General features: G+C 42.3%; 2 protein-coding genes across 10 annotated transcripts in view; one reads left to right on the plus strand and one right to left on the minus strand.

Annotated features, from left to right (window-relative positions):
- The window catches only part of C6H21orf58 (chromosome 6 C21orf58 homolog), a 104,321-nt gene that overhangs the window by 24,430 nt on the left and 60,238 nt on the right, over positions 1–19,653 (minus strand). The window contains exon 1 of one of the 5 annotated variants that reach the window (XM_075829576.1): positions 18,177–18,255. The exons of 3 other annotated variants lie outside the window; for them this stretch is intronic. The gene's annotated coding sequence lies outside the window, so the exon portion shown is untranslated. Of the gene's footprint in view, positions 1–2,741; positions 3,279–18,176; positions 18,256–19,653 lie in introns of those variants that run through there. One more of the 5 variants, XM_075829575.1, reaches the window with a different exon arrangement.
- Positions 2,977–19,653, plus strand: part of PCNT (pericentrin) — a 63,895-nt gene continuing 47,218 nt past the window's right edge. For 4 of the 5 annotated variants that reach the window (XM_075829553.1, XM_075829555.1, XM_075829557.1 and 1 more), the window contains exons 1-7: positions 2,978–3,238; positions 6,206–6,385; positions 8,101–8,262; positions 11,886–12,050; positions 12,165–13,949; positions 18,203–18,286; positions 18,703–18,852. In XM_075829553.1, coding sequence (XP_075685668.1) covers positions 3,179–3,238; positions 6,206–6,385; positions 8,101–8,262; positions 11,886–12,050; positions 12,165–13,949; positions 18,203–18,286; positions 18,703–18,852 — 2,586 coding nt within the window. In that variant the 5' untranslated portion in view covers positions 2,978–3,178. Of the gene's footprint in view, positions 3,239–6,205; positions 6,386–8,100; positions 8,263–11,885; positions 12,051–12,164; positions 13,950–18,202; positions 18,287–18,702; positions 18,853–19,653 lie in introns of all 5 variants that reach the window. The other variant, XM_075829554.1, reaches the window with a different exon arrangement.

Raw genomic sequence — 19,653 nt, forward strand, 5'->3', positions numbered from 1 at the left:
TTTGGCTATCTGTGCTTTTCTAATAAATTGTCGAGGAAAAAAAAAATGCGTTGTACCATCCTGATCAACTGATCGCCACAGGTCCAGCTTTTCTATCCTAAGGTAATCGGCATTTAAAGGGGTTTTCCCATAAATAAAATGTATCACCTATTCACAGGAGAGGTGATAAATGTCTAACCGCTAGTGGTCCGACCGCTGGTACCCCCAGAGATCACGAGAACGCGGGTTCCCTATGTGAATGGAGTGGTAATGCGCATGCGCGCCTTTCACTTCTACGGGACTCACGGAGATAGCGGAGTGCTGTTCTTGGGTATTTCCTTCAGTCCTCTAGACAGTGAATGGCGCGACGGTCACGCACTACAGCTCCATTCACACGGATGACTCGGGGATCTGGTGATTGCTAAGGGTCTCATCAGTTGGACCCCATAGTCATCAGACATTTATCACGTCTTGTGTGTTTATGGGAAAACCCCTTAACGACATGCCACGTACATACTCAGCGGATGAAAGCTGTGTAATACAGCCAACACCTCATTGCAACGGGTGGAATAAAAAGTCACTTCAATTCGATCTGTTTAACGACCGTGGCATTTAAATAGTTAGGATCAGGAGGGTGACCACCTCCGGCGTGCCATCGCCCCCCCCCCCTGCGATGTGGGGTGCCGATGGTCTTTATAGCAGCCTGGGGGCCTAATGAAGGCCTCCAGGTCTGCCATCTTTGTACCCCTTTGAAGTCCTGCTGTCAATATAGCGATATACTGCAATACATTAGTAATGCAGTATATCATGCAAGCGATCCATCGATCGCTGGTTCAAGTCCCATAAGGGGACAAGTAAAAAACAGTTCGCGTTTTAAAAAAAAATATATATATATTTAAAAAAAAAAAAAACTTTTCCTATTTTTTCCCTAAAGCAATGTTGAAAGAAAATAAAAGTTACCATATCTGGTATTGTTGCTTCCGTAAAAGTCCGAACTATGACAACATAAGGTTGTTTAACTCGCTCGGTGAACGCTGTAAAAATAAATTAATATATAAAACATGCAAATTGCTGTTTTTTGGTCACTTTACATCTACAAAAAAATGGAATTAAAATTATGTGATTAAAAAGTCACACATACCTCGAAATGGTATCAGTAAAAACTACAGTTCACACCGCAAAAAATAAGCCCTCACATCGCTCAATCGACGGAAAAGTAAAAAAGTTATGGCTCTCAGAATATAGCGACACAGAAATGTATTTATTTTTAGCAAAGTTTTTTTTTATAAGTGGCAAAGCATTAAAAAATTAGATCAATTTGCGATCGTTGTAAACTTGTTCTTGCACCGCGACGTAATAGCGTGTCGTGGTGCGATGTTTGCAGCGGGCTCCCCCGCTCCGTACGCAGTGGGTGTCAACTGTGTATTACAGCTGACACCCGGGACTAATGGCCAGGAGCAGCGATTGCGCTGTTCCTGGCTGTTTAACCACTTACATGCTGCGATCAATCACGATTGCAGCATCAAAGACGTTAGAAAGAGGGTAGCGCCCCCCTTCGACAGCTCATCGGCGCAATCGGGGGGTGCCGATGTTTGTAAAAAATATGCAGCAATTCTGCTACGTGTGGACAAGCCCTTAGTATTACAGTGTATTGGAACAGCGATCTAACATTTGCTGGTTCAAGTCCCCTAGGGGGACTAATAAAATGTGTTAAAAAAAGTTTAATAAAGTTTTTAGTAGTGTCAAATAAAATAAAAATGGTAAAACTTCAACAAAAAAAACGCTTTCCCATTCTTCCTCTAAAGTAATGTAAAAAACAAAAACAAAAAATATACAAAATTGTTATCGCTGCATCCGTAAAAGTCAGAACTATTACAATATACCATTATTTAACCCGCACGGTAAATGCCGTAAAAAATTAAAACACCAGAATCTTGTTTTTTGGTCACTTAAATAAAAAGTGATAAAAAAGTCTCATGTACCCCAAAATGGAACCAATAGAAACTACAGCTCGGCCTGCAAAAAATAAACCCTCATACCGCTCAATCGATGGAAAATAAAAAAGTTACGGCTCTCAGAATGTGGGAAAAAACACAAATTTTATTTTTAACAATTAGTTTTTTCCATGTAAAAGTAGCAAAACATCAAAAAAACGATATAAATTTGGTATCGCTGTAATCGTACTGACCCGCAGAATAAAGTTAACTTGTTGTTTTTACCGTACGGTGAAAGCTGTGAAAACAAAACCCCTCAAAAGATTTGAGGAATCGTTTTTTTTCCTATTCCACCCTACAAATAATTTTTTTCACTACATGATATGGTACAATAAACTGTGCCGTGAAAAACTACAACTCGTCCCGCAAAAACAAGGCCTCGTATGGCTACATAGACGGAAAAATATAAGAAGTTATGGCTTTTGGAAGGTGTGGGGGGACGAAAATCAAAAAAATGGTTGACGGGAAAGGGGTTAATGGCGTGGAAAGCTCTTTGTTACCGCTTGTTTTCCTAGAAGCACCTGCTAGTAGTATTATATGGCAACCATTCAAATGATCATGTGATGCATGGCTGCATTGAGTCTGCCAGAGGTAACCCAGAGAAGTCCATGTATTGGGTTGTCATCCAGCTTTCCTAGAATCCTGTATGGCAGTGGTTTATAGTGGCAGATTTTTGCATACCTTGGAAAGCTGGATGACAGTCCTTATGGCGGCTGTAATAATAATATTATCACCCGGCCCTCTAAAATAATAGTCATTTTTACGGACAAAGGATGTTTTCAGTCCAACTATTTTACTGGCAAATGGGGCAGCGCTTTGTATTCACTCGCTGCCGCCCGCCTCTTCTTCTTTTCAACGCAAGAACTTGGATTTCCCGGTTCGCCATTTGCGCTTTTCTGATTGGTCGTCGAGTTCAGGGGGTGTGTCCACACGTAAGTTTCATTTACGAATAGCCGAGATGCGGGAAAAAAAAGTGCTCGTTACTATAGTAACCGGATTACGCCCTCTACCTGGGGGGCGGTCTCAAAATTAAAGCCCTTCCAATCCGATCACTGGGGTACAAATTCGTTTTGTGGGCGTGACCATAGCCAATTCTTCAGAGTTGATTGGCTAAAACTTTACAGCGATTGGGTATTCTTTTTGGCGGATGAGGCGGGCTTGTTAGCGCCATGTTGAGTTTTCTTAGTGACAGTTAGGGCAAAAGTATGGAGGGGACCGAGGAAGAGCAGCAGCGTAACAAGAAGCTGCAGGCGGGCAGGGAGAAGGTGAGACTGCACTGGAATGTTGTTATTATTAGGCGGAATGCTCTGTGCTGCTGTGACCGCTTGTTGTGTAGCCTTTCAGTTTTATTGTTCTCTCCTCCAACTTCTGTTACGGCATCAGCTGAGTCTTATAATGACCTAAGAACTGTAATAAAGTTCCCATAGTATACAGTATATATATATAATGTGTGTCTTTTGGGGGCTAACGTTGTACTTTGGATTTGATCGGCATATATTAGTCTTGATTTCACTGAGTGACTCCCAGATCAGAAGATAAACCAGCCCTAAATGTTTAGCTGCTCCGTGGCCACATTCATACCTAGAGTATTTGTTGTAGATTTTGTGCTCGTCCACGCGTAACGTAAAATTCCTGCAGCAATTCCGTTGAAAGTAGCCGACGTACCGCTGTGGCAAAAAATGCACCATTTCCTGCAGGTTTTTTTTACTGCAGAAAATAGTGCATATTTTGCTACGTTTTTCACAATGTGGACATCTCTGAAATCCGCAGCAATTCTGTCCACTTTCCGCAGCAGGAATGGACATGCTGTGGTCCGAAGAACGCGCACCGCAGCTGAATTTCTGCTCAGAATTTTTAGGCAGCGGGTGGATGAGATTTGTTAAATCTCATCCGCTATGCTGCTACTGTATTCTGCGTTTTGGGTTTTTTTCCGCCCGGAAAAAACGCGGCAATTCCGCAGTGTGTGGACGAGCCCTTAGGCTCTGTTCCCACTGCGATTTCGTTAACAGCCCTTTGCCTTAGGTTATAGACGTTGGACTCGTGGCAGAGTTTTTAATAAGTTTTTTTTTTTTTTTGTGGCTTAACCACTTTAAGCAGCTTCACTTTTGAGTGCGTAATTCAGGTCTATATGTCCGACAGAATAATCAAAAGACTAATTGAATATCTCAGTAAATGCAATAAAATTACACGGCGCTGTCCCAGATGAGATATAGAACCAGAAAAGGAAGAAGATTACGATTCCAGCACATGACACACTGAGATGCAAAAATATAAAATGTATTAAAAAATAAAAGTTATGTAGATCCCATTTCCCTGGTTAATGCCATACATAAATATACAAAAAACAGCGTGTTAAAACGACCACCACCTAAGTGACGTGACCAGGAAACCACAGAAATAGGGCCCAAATCTATACACGATGGTAGGTCAAAAAATAACATATTGAGTATTCAAATCTAAGGACACGATGATACAAGATCAGGAGAACTATAGCTAGTTAGAGACTGATATATATATATATATATATATATATATATATATATATATATATATATACAGTGGTAGGGACCGTAATGATCCAAACTAGTCGCTCTCCGATAGCTCTTCCTCAATGCAAAATGCAACAAAAACGCATTAATCCTGAGTGGAGTATACTCGTCTATTTGTATATGTCCGACAACCATGCACTAGTGGCCGCGGTCAGGTGACTGGGGGCCTCCTATGAGTCGCGTTTACGGTGGGAGCTTTCCTGGTGTATACATTAAATGTACACTGAACGTAGCCTAAAGCAGATGCATAATTTAAGCCCCCTACCAAAAATCTTGCTGCACGGACTGTGTAAACCACGGTCGTGTGCATTGAACCATAGGAGAGCATGCATTTTATGTTATCCCTAATTGCGGATAGTATACGCAAAACTGGTCGTGACGCCTTAGGCTTTAATATTTTGCATATACAAATGTGAAGTTGCTTAGATAAAGCAATGCAGAATCCACCTGTAATCTATCACATCTAAGTTGTGAACTTAGATGTGATCGATAACCGCTTGATCCTGCGTGTCTCGATCGCTGAACCCATCGGTGCCGCTGACCCTAGATTTGGGTTTCAGGGCACGATACATCTTCTATGAAACCAGGATACGTAGGGGCTGCATCTCAGAGTAAAAATCATTTTTAATAACAAATGACAAAGTTGTGCAAAACACTAATACACTGTTTTAATAAAAAACTATTTAAAAATAAATATTATTGTGTGTGTGTGTGTGTGTATATATATATATATATATATATATATATATATATATATATATATATATATATATATATATATATATATCTCTCAATATGGGGATCAATATCTATTCTAGAAAGTGGGATCACAGGCTGTTTTATGCCAGCTAGAGTCTCCTCCTGTGCCACAGGCTGTCGTAAATTGCAGCCTGTATTCTGCAGTGAGTTACAAGTCAATGGTTCTGATATGGATTTCATCACTGCTGCTGTTAAATTATCGTAAAGCTCTTGCTTATGAAGAGTGGTTCTAATAATAAATATGTAATGGGTATCTATATATGACCTTCCTTAAAATGAAAGAGGAGGTCAACAAGGATCTTGCAATTAGTTTGTAACTGTTTTCAGTAAGAACCGAGAAGCTGGACCAAGAACCCCATAGATCGGGTTGTGTATAAATGCGGTTATCTGCGTGGTTTGTTCAAGCCCAAAACGGTAAAGGAACCCATTTTAGACGCCATTCCATATTAAAAACCAGTTTATTATACTTGCATTATTACTTGCGTATATACCTAGAAAGTGTGAACACCACCAAGCACACCAAACCTGAACCTCAGTAGGAGATCAATGTGCCCAGAACCCTTATAAAACACCTGCTTGCGTTGCGGACTCTTGCCTGTGTGTGCCAGCCGTGTTTGTGTAATATTTAAGCAGGTGCGCACATAAATCCCTAATCCTTCTCAATCTTCTTATGTCTTCACTGTACTGTAAGGCCTGAATTTCTTCTCTACCTGAACTTGTTTTCTGCATATTTCGTTTGGTGTTTTTCACTTTGAACACTGCACGCTCATGGACGACATCATTTTGAAGATTTGCGTCAGTGTTTAGCGGTTTTCTTTCGCATCCGTGCACCTGTCCTTGTATGAATACAATGACCGTTTTGTGGCCGTGTTACCTTTTCCTCACCTACCTTTCACTCTATCTATCCTTTACTTTCCTGTGCAGCTTGCTCACTTCAGACAGCGTAAAACAAAAGGGGAAAGCGCAAAGGCGCAGAAAAAGACGCAAAAGAGGAAGACTAAGGCTGTGCGCACGAATGACATTTCGAAGGAGGAGGACACGTTAGTCAAAGAAGAATATGCAGAAAGGGATGCAGTGTCTGGGACTGAAGACGTCACAACAGAGGTATGGGTTCATGACACTGTTAAAGCTTAAAGGGGTATTCTCATCTTAAGAAGTGATGGCATATCTCTATGATATGCCATCACTTCTTGATCGGTGGGAGTCTGACCTCTGGGACCCCCATCAATCCTGAGAATGAAGGGCCAGAAACCCCTACTGCAATATCTCTGCACAGCACAGTTCCTGTACACTCGCTGCGCAGGGAGCTGCAATACAGCTCCATTCAAGTAAATCTGACTGTTGCATTTTCCTGCGTGGCAGATGGACGGGAGTGGTGCTGTGCAGAGAAGAGCTGCCAAGAAGCCACAACTCATTCATTCTAAAGGATTGTGGGGTCCCAGCGGCAGGATCTGTTGGCATATCCTGATGAACCCTTACGTGTTGCTATTTATGTCCTCGCTTGGCTTTTTCTGGATCTAGAGTACTGTAGATCAGCAGCAGGCACGTATGACTGCCGCTTCATACAACTCCTAGGACTAGAGTCCCCATGCTACTGTTTGGTGGGGCTCAAGCGATCTAATCCCCTATATCACACTATGGGATTTATGTTTTCTATATTAGTCATTGGTATAATTGATTTTGTTTGTTTATGATCAAATATTACTTTTGAAGCAATGAAACGTGAAGCTCTTTACAATCTTGTCACGAATAGTCCTACTAGATAACCGCTTTGCATTTGCATTGCAGTGGCATCGCCATAGGATTATATATGGCTACAGACTGATTTTTTTACCCTTTGCACAGCAATGTGACGATCTGCAGCATGCCCTAAAATCTACACAGATTTTGTTTATTCTGCTACATATGAATGGAGTTTTAAATACCCCATTTACATGCACTATAGTTAGTTGCAAAATGGGCAGTAAATCTGCCACGTCTGAATGTGGCCAAAGTGTGTTATTCAGTACTGATGTGGCAACAACTTGTAGTCACATTGCAATTCACTGCATTGTGACTTTGTAAGAGAGACTAACTAAATGTCAATTGTTTTTGCCATTCTGATAGATGCCTGGGTTCGCATAGGCAGCAAAACTGGTTTGTTCAATCAACTACTAAACTTGTCATGGAACAAGATCTATAGGGGTTCTCTGGGACTTTAACCTTAATGGACTGTTCTTTGGATAAGCCATCATTATTTGATTGGTGAGTTTCTGACTTCCGGGACCCCTGCTGATCAGCAAAATTATGGGTCGCCAAGGCACATTGGCATGTCTGTACGAGCAGCTGCTACTGCCGCTTTTCCCATTTAATTTAATTGGGTGAACTGCTGTGCTAGGCGAAACAGCTCGTACAGACAAGCCTGGTGCCTGCGTAAAGAGTAAAGGGACTTCCATGGCCCCTTCATTGTATTGATAGGCAAGGGGGCCCAGAGGTTGGACCCCCTCCAGCGGATCAAACAATAGCCCATTCTAAGGATAGGCCATCATTGTTTGAAGTCCTGGAGGACCCCCTTTTGGAAGATATTACTGTGAAATTCAGGATTTTTTTTTCTTATCCGATATGCATTGATATTATTTATGTAATGTAGAGTATATTACATTCCACACTGGAAAAGTAGGAAAATATTGCTTCCATCTAGAACGGTTACATAGATTCCATTAAAAAAAAACCCACACAAACGTAAAATATAATAACCTTTTAATCTCCAAACAATGACTTTTCAACCTTCCAGTTGCCATATTTCTCCTGACGAGCTCGATAAATATTCCTTTTAACAGAGCGTGAACAGCTTATTGAATGTATCAGACTGGCAGGACAAGATGATAGACTTTGAAGCCAGGCTAAAACTGAAACCAGATGACATTGGTAGCCAAGCGGAGGGATTCTCAGAGCCACAAACTCCATTGGAAGAGAATTTGTCAACTGATCTCGTACACAAGGTAGTTCATGGGTTTTCTTTAAATTGTAGCAGGTTAAATGGCTGCAGACGTTTGCTCTTAGCTATTTTTTGTGATTTATTTTAGGAAAAATACAGGTTGTTTTTTTTAATTTGCAGCCTGAAAGGTTATGTACGTTTTTGCAACGAAATTGCTTATATTGACCTAATGCATCTGAAATGGCAAATGAAGCAACTTTGCAAATAGTCTTGATTTAAAAATCTACGGCTTCCTACAGCCTCTATGCAAACCTATGTTTCTCGTCAATGTGGGACACCGCACCATGAGTATACGCCATTGGCACTAGGAAGGAAGAAAGTGCTGGTTCCACACCCCCCCCCCCCCTCCGGCAGGCCATACCCTTGCTACGGACACTAGACTAATCAGTTTTAACCTAGGAGGAGGTTCGTAGGAGGCAGACAGAGCCAACTTCTCAAGTCTGCTACACTTTTATTTTATTTACAATGTTTTGTTTTTTTTCTTCTCCATTGAGCTCCTGGGTGGTTGTCGTCAGTCTGGATTGGCAGCCCAGTCAACCCACTGCGGGTGCCAAGGATATCAGGCAGTCCTCTGCAGGCTATTTTTCCAAGGGGCCATTTTTCCCCACTGGTGGGGTTTATTTCCACGGACACTTCTTTAGTCCCTACGTGTCTTCCTCTGGGGAGGACTCAAACAGGCCCCTGTGGCAATGGTGAAAGGGTAATTAAACGTTCAACAAACTCTTGACATGTCATAGTGACATGTCAGATGTTTTGATGGGGGTCCAAGCACTTAGACCCCCACCAATCGCTAAAACGAAGTGGCAGAAGCGCGTGTGTGAGCGCTCAGCCGCTTCGCTTCTATTAGACTTTTTCCGAAAAGCTGATGTAGCGGAGTAACAGCTCATATACTTTCTGTTGAGCCCGTACACCGCTACATTCTGTTCGGATTTTCCAGAAATCAAACGAAGTGGCTGAGCGCTCACACATGTGCTTCTGCCGCTTCGTTTTAGCGATTAGTGGGGGTCTCCGTGCTCAGAACCCCACCAATCAAAACTTCTGACATGTCGCTCTGACATGTCAGAAGTTTGCTGAAAGTTTCGTTTCCCTTGAAGCATTACTCTTGCGATCACTATTTTCCCAGTGCCTGCAGCCTAGAATCACCAAGGATAATGCACACTCACAGGATGTAGCCCCCCTGGTTGGGCAAAGTCCTCCCAGGCCATAGGGAACCTTTCCAGACTCTCGCAGACGATGGTTGAGTATTTGGAACACCTTTTTATCTCAAATGTCGACCAAGATCAACCCTCCCATAGAATCTTCTTTGCTTGTTAGGGGGCATTGCGCTTTCCTTTCGGTAGGCCACGTAAGAGGCCCAAAAGCGCCAGTGACGGATCCTGCTCTTAAGGTTTTTTGCAAGCTTTTGTTGTTCGGACCAGCACCAGAGAAGCTGTCTCATTGTAAGATCAGTCTGTCTCATCTGGGGGATCCTTTGGCTGTTTCAGAGCTAGACAAAGGCACTGCTGCTATGCAGGAATTAATACGTGCTGTCAGGGACACTTTACATTTTATGTACATTTTTATACTTCACATGTTATGGATGTTTCCCCCACCACCTCTCAGGGAGAAGTGTCTTACCGCTGTCACCGGTGAGTTTGAGGAACTAGTCTCTAAGGAATAAAAGCACCCTGACAGTGTCAGGATCACCCTGGACAAATTAAAGCGATTCGGTTGGATCATAAACAGAGTAGTAGTCTCTGGTGCAAGCGCATGGACATGGGTATGATTTTCAACACCAGGACTGCCAGGGTACACCTCCAGGTGGACAAGATCAGTGCCATTCAACCTGGGATGGTTCTCCTTCCCTGGAACGCTCTCCCTTCCATTCGCTTGTGTATGTGGGTGCTGGGCAGGATGGTGTCGGCCTTCAAGGTTATTAATTTCACAGGAGTCCTCTCCAGAGGGGGGTCGAACGCTGGGACAAATTTCAGGATTTCCTGGACAAGTCGTGCTCCTGCCCCCACGTCAGAAGCTGCTCTAGTGGGAAACCACCCCAGCAATATTTCCGTGCCCCTCCTTTCTGCCTCTCTATAGACTTGTTATCTTGATGGATGCCAGCCTCTCTTGCTGGAGGGGTAGTATTTGGCCTTCCCATGGTTCAGGGCACATGGACGGCAATGTGGGAGTCCTCACGAGACTCAAATGGGTGGAGCTCGCGTGCCTGCCCTATCTGCGGTCCACGTACTGGGAGTGGACACTTGGGCTGCAGATTTCCTCAGTATGGCAAAGCTGAATCCAGGGTAATTGATGCTCCAGCCAGATGTTTTCCTCCAGATCCTGGGCGGTACGTTGCCAGGCTTCTGTCTCTCAGGTTTGCAAGACTGCTACTTATGCTTCGGTGCGTACCTTCACAAATTTCTACCAAATTCAATCCCTGAGCAATTGCCTAATATTCATATATTATAAGTGCGAGTGATTTAAATAATGGGGTTGTTCTTCTGGTGCTGTTGGCAGACTATAAATATATACTTATAAGAATTGGTAGGTTCCTATAACGGTAGTATTTTAGGTGCTGAAGAACAAAATATCTTGAAAACTGCTCGATGGAAGGATACTATTGGAATCCATGTATATCATCTGTTCCTAAAATTCATTTTTGATGAGAAGTTTGCCATGTTTTCCAAAAGACTGCTGATTGTTACATGGCTTACGTATAGGCTTCTCCGTTTCTCTCGCCTTAGGGTTAGCCTTTTTTCTGTGGCACTTATTACAATATTTGTCTATGTAGGTGTTGCAAACGGGTAATAGTGATATCATAACCCAGTTATCCAATAACTTGCACGAAACTGTGCTGAGTCAAGAGGAAGTAGAATAGGAGGCTCTAGGCCTGTCCGGTCAGATCCGAGCTATGCAAAGTCAGCTGAAAAATGTGAGTATTGCAAAAATGAAGTACCGCCTACATGTCTTTTTCAGAAGGACCATGGAAGTGTCAAATGCCTAGTACCTACTCCTTCCCTCCATGGACATTTTAAAGGGGTTATTTCACAATAAATATCACCTATCCACAAGATAGGTGACAAATGTCTGACTTCTGGGGTCCCCTTAACTATCACTAGAACGGAGGTCCCGAGCCCCAACGTTCCTCTTCATTACACGACCGCCGTGAGGAGGTGTCTGAATGGAGTGGCTATCGAGCATGCATGGTGCCACTCCATTCAAAGTCTGTAGGACTGATGAAAACAGCGGTCCATAGACAATGAATAGAAAAGCAGGATGCATGCTCGACAGCCACTCCATTCAAACTCCTCTTCACTTCAGTTGGGAAATAAGGAGGAACGAAGGCTGAGGACCCCTGTTCTACTGTGTGGACCCCTAGCTGTCAGACATTTTTCACCTATCCTATGAGAAGTGTCCACGTATATCTAAGTTCAGTGTTCAGGTATGATACGCTTGCGTGTGTGGTCTAGTGAATCATTTAGACAGTTGCTAATCCCATATCCTCATTTTGTTACACTGATGAAGTGTGCCCGGTGTATATGCTGAAGGCATCTATAGGCTTTTATTGAAACACGTCTTTAGACTTGCTTTACAAATGTAACTATTTTAATACTTCTAATTTATTGTATAATTTTTCATTTTTCCTTTAAGGCAAGTAAGATTTTAAAAGGCAAAAGTCCAGGAAAAAAAGAGCTATATCAAGCTCAACAACAGTTTTCTGTACTCCGGAGTCGACTCATGATCCAGACAGAGCGCATGAGTCAACTAGACCAACGAGCGCAAGAACTGGAAAGGGAATTGGAGGACTCTCAAAAGGTAAGAAGTTCTAGGGACGGGACAAACTGGTTCTAAATTTAATCAGCGTAGTATATGACCCTGCAGAAATAAGACTTTAGTGGTAACTTTTAAGTTTTGTTTTTTTTCCAACAGGAAACTAAAGAAAATAAAAATCAAGTGGCAAAACTTGAACATTTCATTCAGCAGCAGCAGTCGACACTTGAAGTCTTACAAGAAAAGCTGGAGAATTCTGAAAATTCAGTGTCCCAGCTGCAGCAAGAACTTTACGATAGAGATGAAGAAGTCACACAACTTAAACATAAGTTTTCAGTGTCCATTCAAACAGAATTTTCATCAAGCAGTCTTGGTGGTGACCTAGGAGGTGGTGGAGAACCCACACATAAGATCCATGAAATAGACGCAGAGTCTCTAGCCGCACTAGTTGTAGATTTAAAAGAAAGACTTGCAGAATCAGAAACTTTTCGGGAGAGTTTACGCATGAAGATTGAAGAACAAATGCAGGCATTTGAAATGGAGAGATCTTCCTGGGAAGAAGAGCACAATGACATGATAGCAAACTTTACTCTTAAACTTCTACAAGCGGAGGAGGTGGCGGTCCAGGACAAACATGAGAAAGACCGTTTGAACCAAGAGCTCCGTGATCTTAAACATAGTTTGAGATTAGAAGCTGAAAATAGTGAAGCCTTGAAACTGCAGCATATGACAGAATTGCAAATTTATGACATGAAGCTACAGAGCTTGGAGGAAGATAAAACAAAACTGCAGCTGCCCAGTACCTGGAAACATCAGGACACTGAAGACTATTGTTATGGGGAGAGAGTTGATGAGATCACCGATAAAGATACAAGACTTGATCATTTTAGGCATGACTTAGAAGATCTTAAGAAAAATTTGATCAGGGTTAAATCTAGAAAAGAATTTGAAAATTCAAAAGAAGCCCAACTTCACAAAGAGGAAGACGAAGAATTAATTTCTTCTACAACAGACCTGAATTTATTGGACAAGTACTTGATCCCAAACCACCCACGTCAGCTGTTAGAACTGAACGATAGCCACGAAGATTTGAGTGAACATGGTAAATTCGAGCTTGATAGCGACTTTATACTGGAACAAAGTTTGAACTCCACCATAGGAGTAAATTTTAATTTCCTCTCTTCTCCAATGCCAATTGCTGGTGTTTTAGCAGGTGGAGCTAGCTTAGGGACTCTTTTAGACCCAGAGTCATTTGCAGTCTATCTTTCCAGCAATGTTGAGTCCAGCGAAAATGCCAAGCTTAGCCCTGTGCTGGTAGAAGACTTGGTTAAAAAATGCTCAGCTTTAATGGAGAAACTTCAGGACAAAGAACAACAGTTACAGAAGAGTTCGGAGGCTCTGGCTGAAGCTTTACAAAAATGGAGAGACGTGACTGCCGAGCTCGCCATAACAAAACTAGAACTGGAGAAAACAACTAAGAAAGAATACTGGGAAGAACAACAAAGAACTTTAGAGGAAATCAAGAATGAGGAGGATGATCTAAGAAAACAGATAACGGACCAAGAACAATTTCTGAGAGGGGTCCAGGAGCAGAAATCTGTGAATGAGGAACATTTATCGCAGCTTGTAGAAGAGAAGACCATCCTAGAAAGAAGGCTGTCTTTAGTAGAGAAAAAGCTGGAAAATACCTTAGATTTGTATAAAAATCTAGAGATTAGCCATCTTAATCTTGGCCAGAATATGCGGAACTCTGAAATAGCTCGAGAGTCTGAACGTCAGGAATTTGATAATAAACTAAATTCCAAAGGTGTAGAGCAGCAGCTGCTACAAGAGTTGATTCAGCAAAAAGAAACCGAATTCTATCAGATGGAGAAGGACCTGCGTGAAGAAGCGTGCTCACTAAGGCAGGTGAAGGAAGATCTAGAGAACAAGCTACAAGAGGAGGTTAGAATTGTCAAAATATGTATGATGTCGTTTCCAATTCCTACGGAGTTTACTGCGGAAACTCGGCAAATCTTTTTTGAATTCCGCAATATTTCACATTGTGGATTTTACATCCCCCCCCCCCCCCCCCAAAATGCAAAAACTCCACAGCAGGACATGACATACTTCTTTTTTTTTTTTTTTTTTTTTTTAAATCAAACAAGTTTTTATTGATAATACAACATCTGTTATACAGCCTTTACATTTCTTACAGTACTTTACAGAAAACAAATAGAAATAACATAACATCTCTTAAGTAATGCGAAATCTATTCAAGTGCTTTATGGCATGTATACAACATCTTTGGTTACACCTCCACCTACTTCTCCCCCCAACTGAACTACCCCCCTCCCTTGCAGTACCCCCTCTCTTTCCTGATTTTTCAAACCACTCCTCCTCCATGTCTCCTGCATAGTAAACCGATATTCCACCAGACCTTAAACATGTATGTGTGTCATCCCCCCTCCAAATCTCATCTAGTGATCCGCATTGCCATAGGCGTGTACCCATTTACCCCATTGTTTCTCGTATTTCTGAATTGTCCCTCTTTTCAGATATATCCGATGTTCCAGTGATACCGTGTGGTTAACATATACCACCAGTTCAGCTACCTCCGGGGGATCCGTCTGCAGCCAATATTTTGCGATTAGTTTCCTAGCATGATACAAAATCTTTTTAATAGACAGTAGCTCCACTCCATCCCCTCCTTCCTCCCCAATACAGCCCAATAAGAATATTTTAGGTTCTATTGGGAAATCTCTCCCATATACTTTAGACACCATACTTTTAACTTCCTTCCAATAGCCTTCTAGCAGCGGGCAGCTCCAAAACATATGTTTTATGTCCGCCCCATCAAACATGCACCTGGGACATTCCTTAGTTGATCTAATGCGCATTTGCCATAGCACTTTAGGCGTCCTATACACCCTATGTAATAGAAAAAGTTGTGACCTCCTGTACGTTACACTAATAGAGAGTCTTTTAGATGATCCCAGTATCTCCTCCCAGTCGTCATCCCCTATAGGCCCTACATCCTCTTCCCATTTACGTCTGATCTCCACCAGCGGATCTCCCAGAAATCTAGAGAGTAGCGTATTATATAGCACCGAGATAATCCCTTTAGTGTCTTTTGCCCCTAGTACCTGCTCCATCACTCCCATGGTGGAACAGCTCAAATCCACCAGTCTCTCTTGAGCCTGCGCCGCATGCCTTAATTGAAGATATTGGTAGAACAGCCGATGTGGGAGTCCAAACTCCTCCTGTATTTGAGCAAAGAGCTTAAAAATACCTCCGTCATACAGCTGGTATACATATCTGATCCCTGCTTGTTCCCAATCCTGAAATCCTTCCAGCATATTAAATTCCCATAGGTATGGATTGCCCCATAAAGGCATATAATTGGAGCATCCTGTAACCCCCAATAATTTCTTACTTTCCCACCAAACTCTATGTATTAATAGTAAAGTCGGCTTCCCTCTTGCCTCCCTCCTTAATTTATGAGATTCCATGGCCTCTAATACATCCGTTCTCTGACCCAAATAATACACCAGTTTCCCACTAGAATCCCACTCCTCCCTATTCTTCCAGCCCTTAAAGTGTTGTAATTGAGCCGCTAGATAATATATCCATGCATTCGGAATAGCTAACCCTCCCTGTTCCACTGGTAGTTGTAGCTTTTCCAGTTTTATCCTGGGGATCCCCCTTTTCCACACCAAGTCCCTAAACAAGTTATGGATTCTCCTGAACCAGTATTTAGGCAACCACACTGGGGCATTATGCACCACATAAAGAACCTGGGGCATCAGAATCATTTTGATGAGATTTGCTCGACCCAGTGCTGACAGTGGTAACCCGAGCCATATTTTGGTCTTATCCGTGAGTTTGCTCAACAATGGTATCACATTCAACTCAAAGTCCTGCACCCTCGCCGATATCGTGATTCCCAGGTATTTAAATTTCTGTACACACGGTACCTCAATTCCTCCAATCACCAACGGCGTATCCACTGGCTGGAGTGGCAACAACACCGACTTATTCCAATAAATTTTTAGTCCTGAGAATCTACCAAAGCGCTCCAATACATTCATTATCACTGGCAGTGAGTAAATTATTTCCCCCAGGAACATCAAGATATCGTCCGCATATAGTGCTATGCGCTCCTCCAGCTCCCCACAACGAAACCCTTCTATCCCTGGATGCTGTCTTACCATATTGGCTAGGGGTTCAATTGCCAGCGCAAATAGTAGTGGCGAAAGTGGGCATCCCTGTCGCGTTCCCCTTTCCAGTCTGAAGGAATCTGACATCCTTCCATTTGCTCTTATCCTAGCTACCGGCTCCTTATATAATAATTGTACCCATTTTATAAATTTCCTTCCAAAGCCGATCCATTCCAAGACAGCCCACAGATACCCCCATTCCACACTATCAAACGCCTTGGCGGCGTCCAAAGACAGCACTGCTCTACACCGTGCATCCGGAGCATCTGTCTGCAAATTCAGGAAGAGTCTACGTAGATTAACTGCTGTAGAGCGCAATGGCATGAATCCCGACTGATCTGTCCCCACAATTTTAGTCACTACTCGCGACAGCCTATTAGCCAGTACTTTTGCTAAAATTTTTATGTCCGTGGTTAATAGAGATATCGGTCTGTATGAGTCAACATGACATACTTCTGATATAAAATTCCACACCGCAGGTCAATTTCCAGACTGCATTTTTCTGCAGCGTGTGGATGAGATATGTTTCAACAGTTTTTGGTTTTTTTTCTTATTGACCGGTTTTCAAAAATACATACAGAACAATAAACCATACAATCGTATTGTACAGAAGCACCAGAACGTAAAGTCAAGGTGTATCATTAATAGAAAAGGAAACCTACGATATGCATATAAAAATGCTAAATAAACTGTAATGGGGGTGACCCTTCCATGGGGCCAAATAAGACCAGACTGGGGGGGGGGGGGACAGTAGGGAGTGGGGGAAAGTCGGAACGCTGAGTCAGAGTAGAACCTTATATGTAGGTGGTCAAGGGTCTATCCTGAGGATCCCACGGGTCCCAAATGAGTTTAAATAGGTCTAGGGAGTTGGGTAACGATGCAGTCAAATATGTGGACGAGATTTGTAGTAATCTCATCCACTTTGCTGGTACTTTGTTACACTGCAGATTTTCCGCCTGCAAATCCGGACTTTGACTCCACAGCTATTCTGCCAAGTGTGAATAAGCCATAGAAAGGAGTTCCACCTTTTTTAATTAAACATGATTGTACTGCTTAATGAGGACTCATCAGCTCTCCTGATATGCCTGTTTTAGTAAATACTTGAATTACCCATATATTAAAGGGTTATTCCCATCTCCTTAATCAGGTCTAATATGGCAGCTAACCTAAATATATGAAGTTTACTAAATACCTTAATTTGTCAATTGTAGCATTCAGATACTCTTGGTTAGCTTAGTAAATTTTTTTTTTTTTGGGGGGGTTTTTTTGTACCATCGCATGTTAATGCAATTCACTTCATGCCCCATTTGTTAAATGTCCCTCTAGGTGCAAAAATCTGTTCTTTTTGGCAGATTCATGTAATCCTATTTGTAAAACTGAACGCGACATCATGTGCAAAAAAATGCGCCGTATTTGGACCCAAGATAAGACATAAAATAGCCGAAGCCACAATAGTAAGGGTATGTTCACGCGCTTAACAAAATACGGCTGAAAATATGGAGCCGTGTTCAAGGGAAAACAGCTCCTGATTTTCAGCCGTTTTTTGATGCGTTTTTTACGGCTCGTTTTGGAGCTGTTTTTCTATTGAGTCAATGAAAAACGGCTCAAGAAGTGACATGCACTTCTTTTTACGCGGCCGTTTGTAAAAACGGGCGTGTAAATAAACGCACTGTGGGAACCGAACGACGTTTTTCCAGATGATTGGAGGCGTTTAGCCCTTGTTTTTTTTTCTTTTTGCTGTGTTTCGGGGTGTTTACGGCTCATACCCTAAATCTGCCCCGTTGTGTATGTTCACGAAGAAAGACTAAACCGAAAATTCTACCCAAAAAAGGGTTGGATAAAGATTTCCTTTGGTTAAAAAAAAAAAAAAATTCCTTTGTTCTATGCCCCTTTCCGTTCTGTAACATGCTGGATTATTTAGAATGTTTATCCTTTGTGAAACTAAATTTTTTATTTTTTTTTGCTCACTGACCTTATCTAATCTTTAATGGTCTTCAGGTTAATCGTCTGGATGCAGAGTTTGAAAAGCGGATGGAGGTTTCTGGAGAGAGCTGGAGGGAGCAGATTGCATTAGTGAATCAGGTATTCGGCGCTGAGCAGTCATCAATACCCTTAGATTTACTATTCTTGTTGCACCAGATTTCTCGCCTAAGTTGCGCCTTTTTTTGGCACAAATCAATTTTAAAGAAATTGATTATTGATTTGCTAAAAAAAGAACACATGTTTGTGCCTCCCTAGACACTTTTGAAAAGTATCTAGAAAAGGGTGTGGCTTAGGAGAATGGGTGGGGCTTAAAATGGTATAATGAAGAGAAAGGTGTCTAGCAAGATGCTCCAAATTTATCATAGTGTGCAACACGTGAAAAATTTGGCGCATCTTCTTACTGCCTGGTCTAAGTTTACACTGTCTAAATATGAGAATGCATTAGTAAATCTGCCCCTTAGATTCTTTTTTACTTCTTTTGATTTGGTGGAACTTCAATAACTTGTCCTGTGCAGGAGCATAAATGCGAAATCACCTTGCTGAAAGACCGTCATGAGAGAGAGCTGCAAAAGATGTATTCAGACCTGAACACTGAGAAACAGAAACTGGAGGAACATCAGCAACATCTAGAAAAAGCACATGGTGTAGAGACTAAGCAGACCCAGGTATGCAAATTCTAGACCTGGTGTAGAACTTTTATTAGTGGTTGTCTGCTTTCAGAAAGTTAGTGTTATTTTTTTGTATAATTTTAAGTGATACAATTTTCCTATTTACTTTCTATATGAATTCCTCTTGATTTTCAAGATCTCTGCTTGTTGTTGTTCAATAGGAACATTTATGGTTTACTCTCAATGGATACAATTCAGTCAATGGTCATGTGATGGACACACAGGTGCTGGGATCGTTACAGTATGTGTATCAGAGCTGTGTATTGTAACGAGCCGTGCACCTGTGTCCATCACATGACCATGGACAGAATTGTATCCACTGGAAGTAGGGCTGGGCAATTAATTCGCCCTCAAGGACGCTCACGATTCTGTGTTTTAACAATCATTGAATCGATTCTTTAGTGGTGTCGTGCTGCAGGAGGAAGCTCCGCCCCGCTGCCTGGTCCGCCCCGATCTCTGCTTCCCCATGGAACTGCTGTTCTGCACTGAACAAAATGATAGCTTACAGAACAGCAGTTCCTCTAGGAAGCAGAGACTCCTCGTATAAAGCGATAGCACCCCCCCCCCTCCCCTTGTAGATCGCACCACAGTAGCTGCCGTCGGCAACCTCTGCCAGGGATTCAGCTCCTAGTGCCAGCTACAGTGGCGATATCTACAAGAAAGAAGGGGGGGGGGTGCAATCTGCAAGGGTGTGTGGCGCTATCTAGATGGGCACTGTGGCACTATATGTGGGCACTGTGGAGCGTCACTATATGTGGGTATTGTGGTGTTATGTCACTATATGTGGGCACAGTCACT

This window comes from Rhinoderma darwinii, chromosome 6 (genome assembly GCF_050947455.1).
Source record: "Rhinoderma darwinii isolate aRhiDar2 chromosome 6, aRhiDar2.hap1, whole genome shotgun sequence".
Classification (NCBI taxonomy): domain Eukaryota; kingdom Metazoa; phylum Chordata; class Amphibia; order Anura; family Rhinodermatidae; genus Rhinoderma; species Rhinoderma darwinii.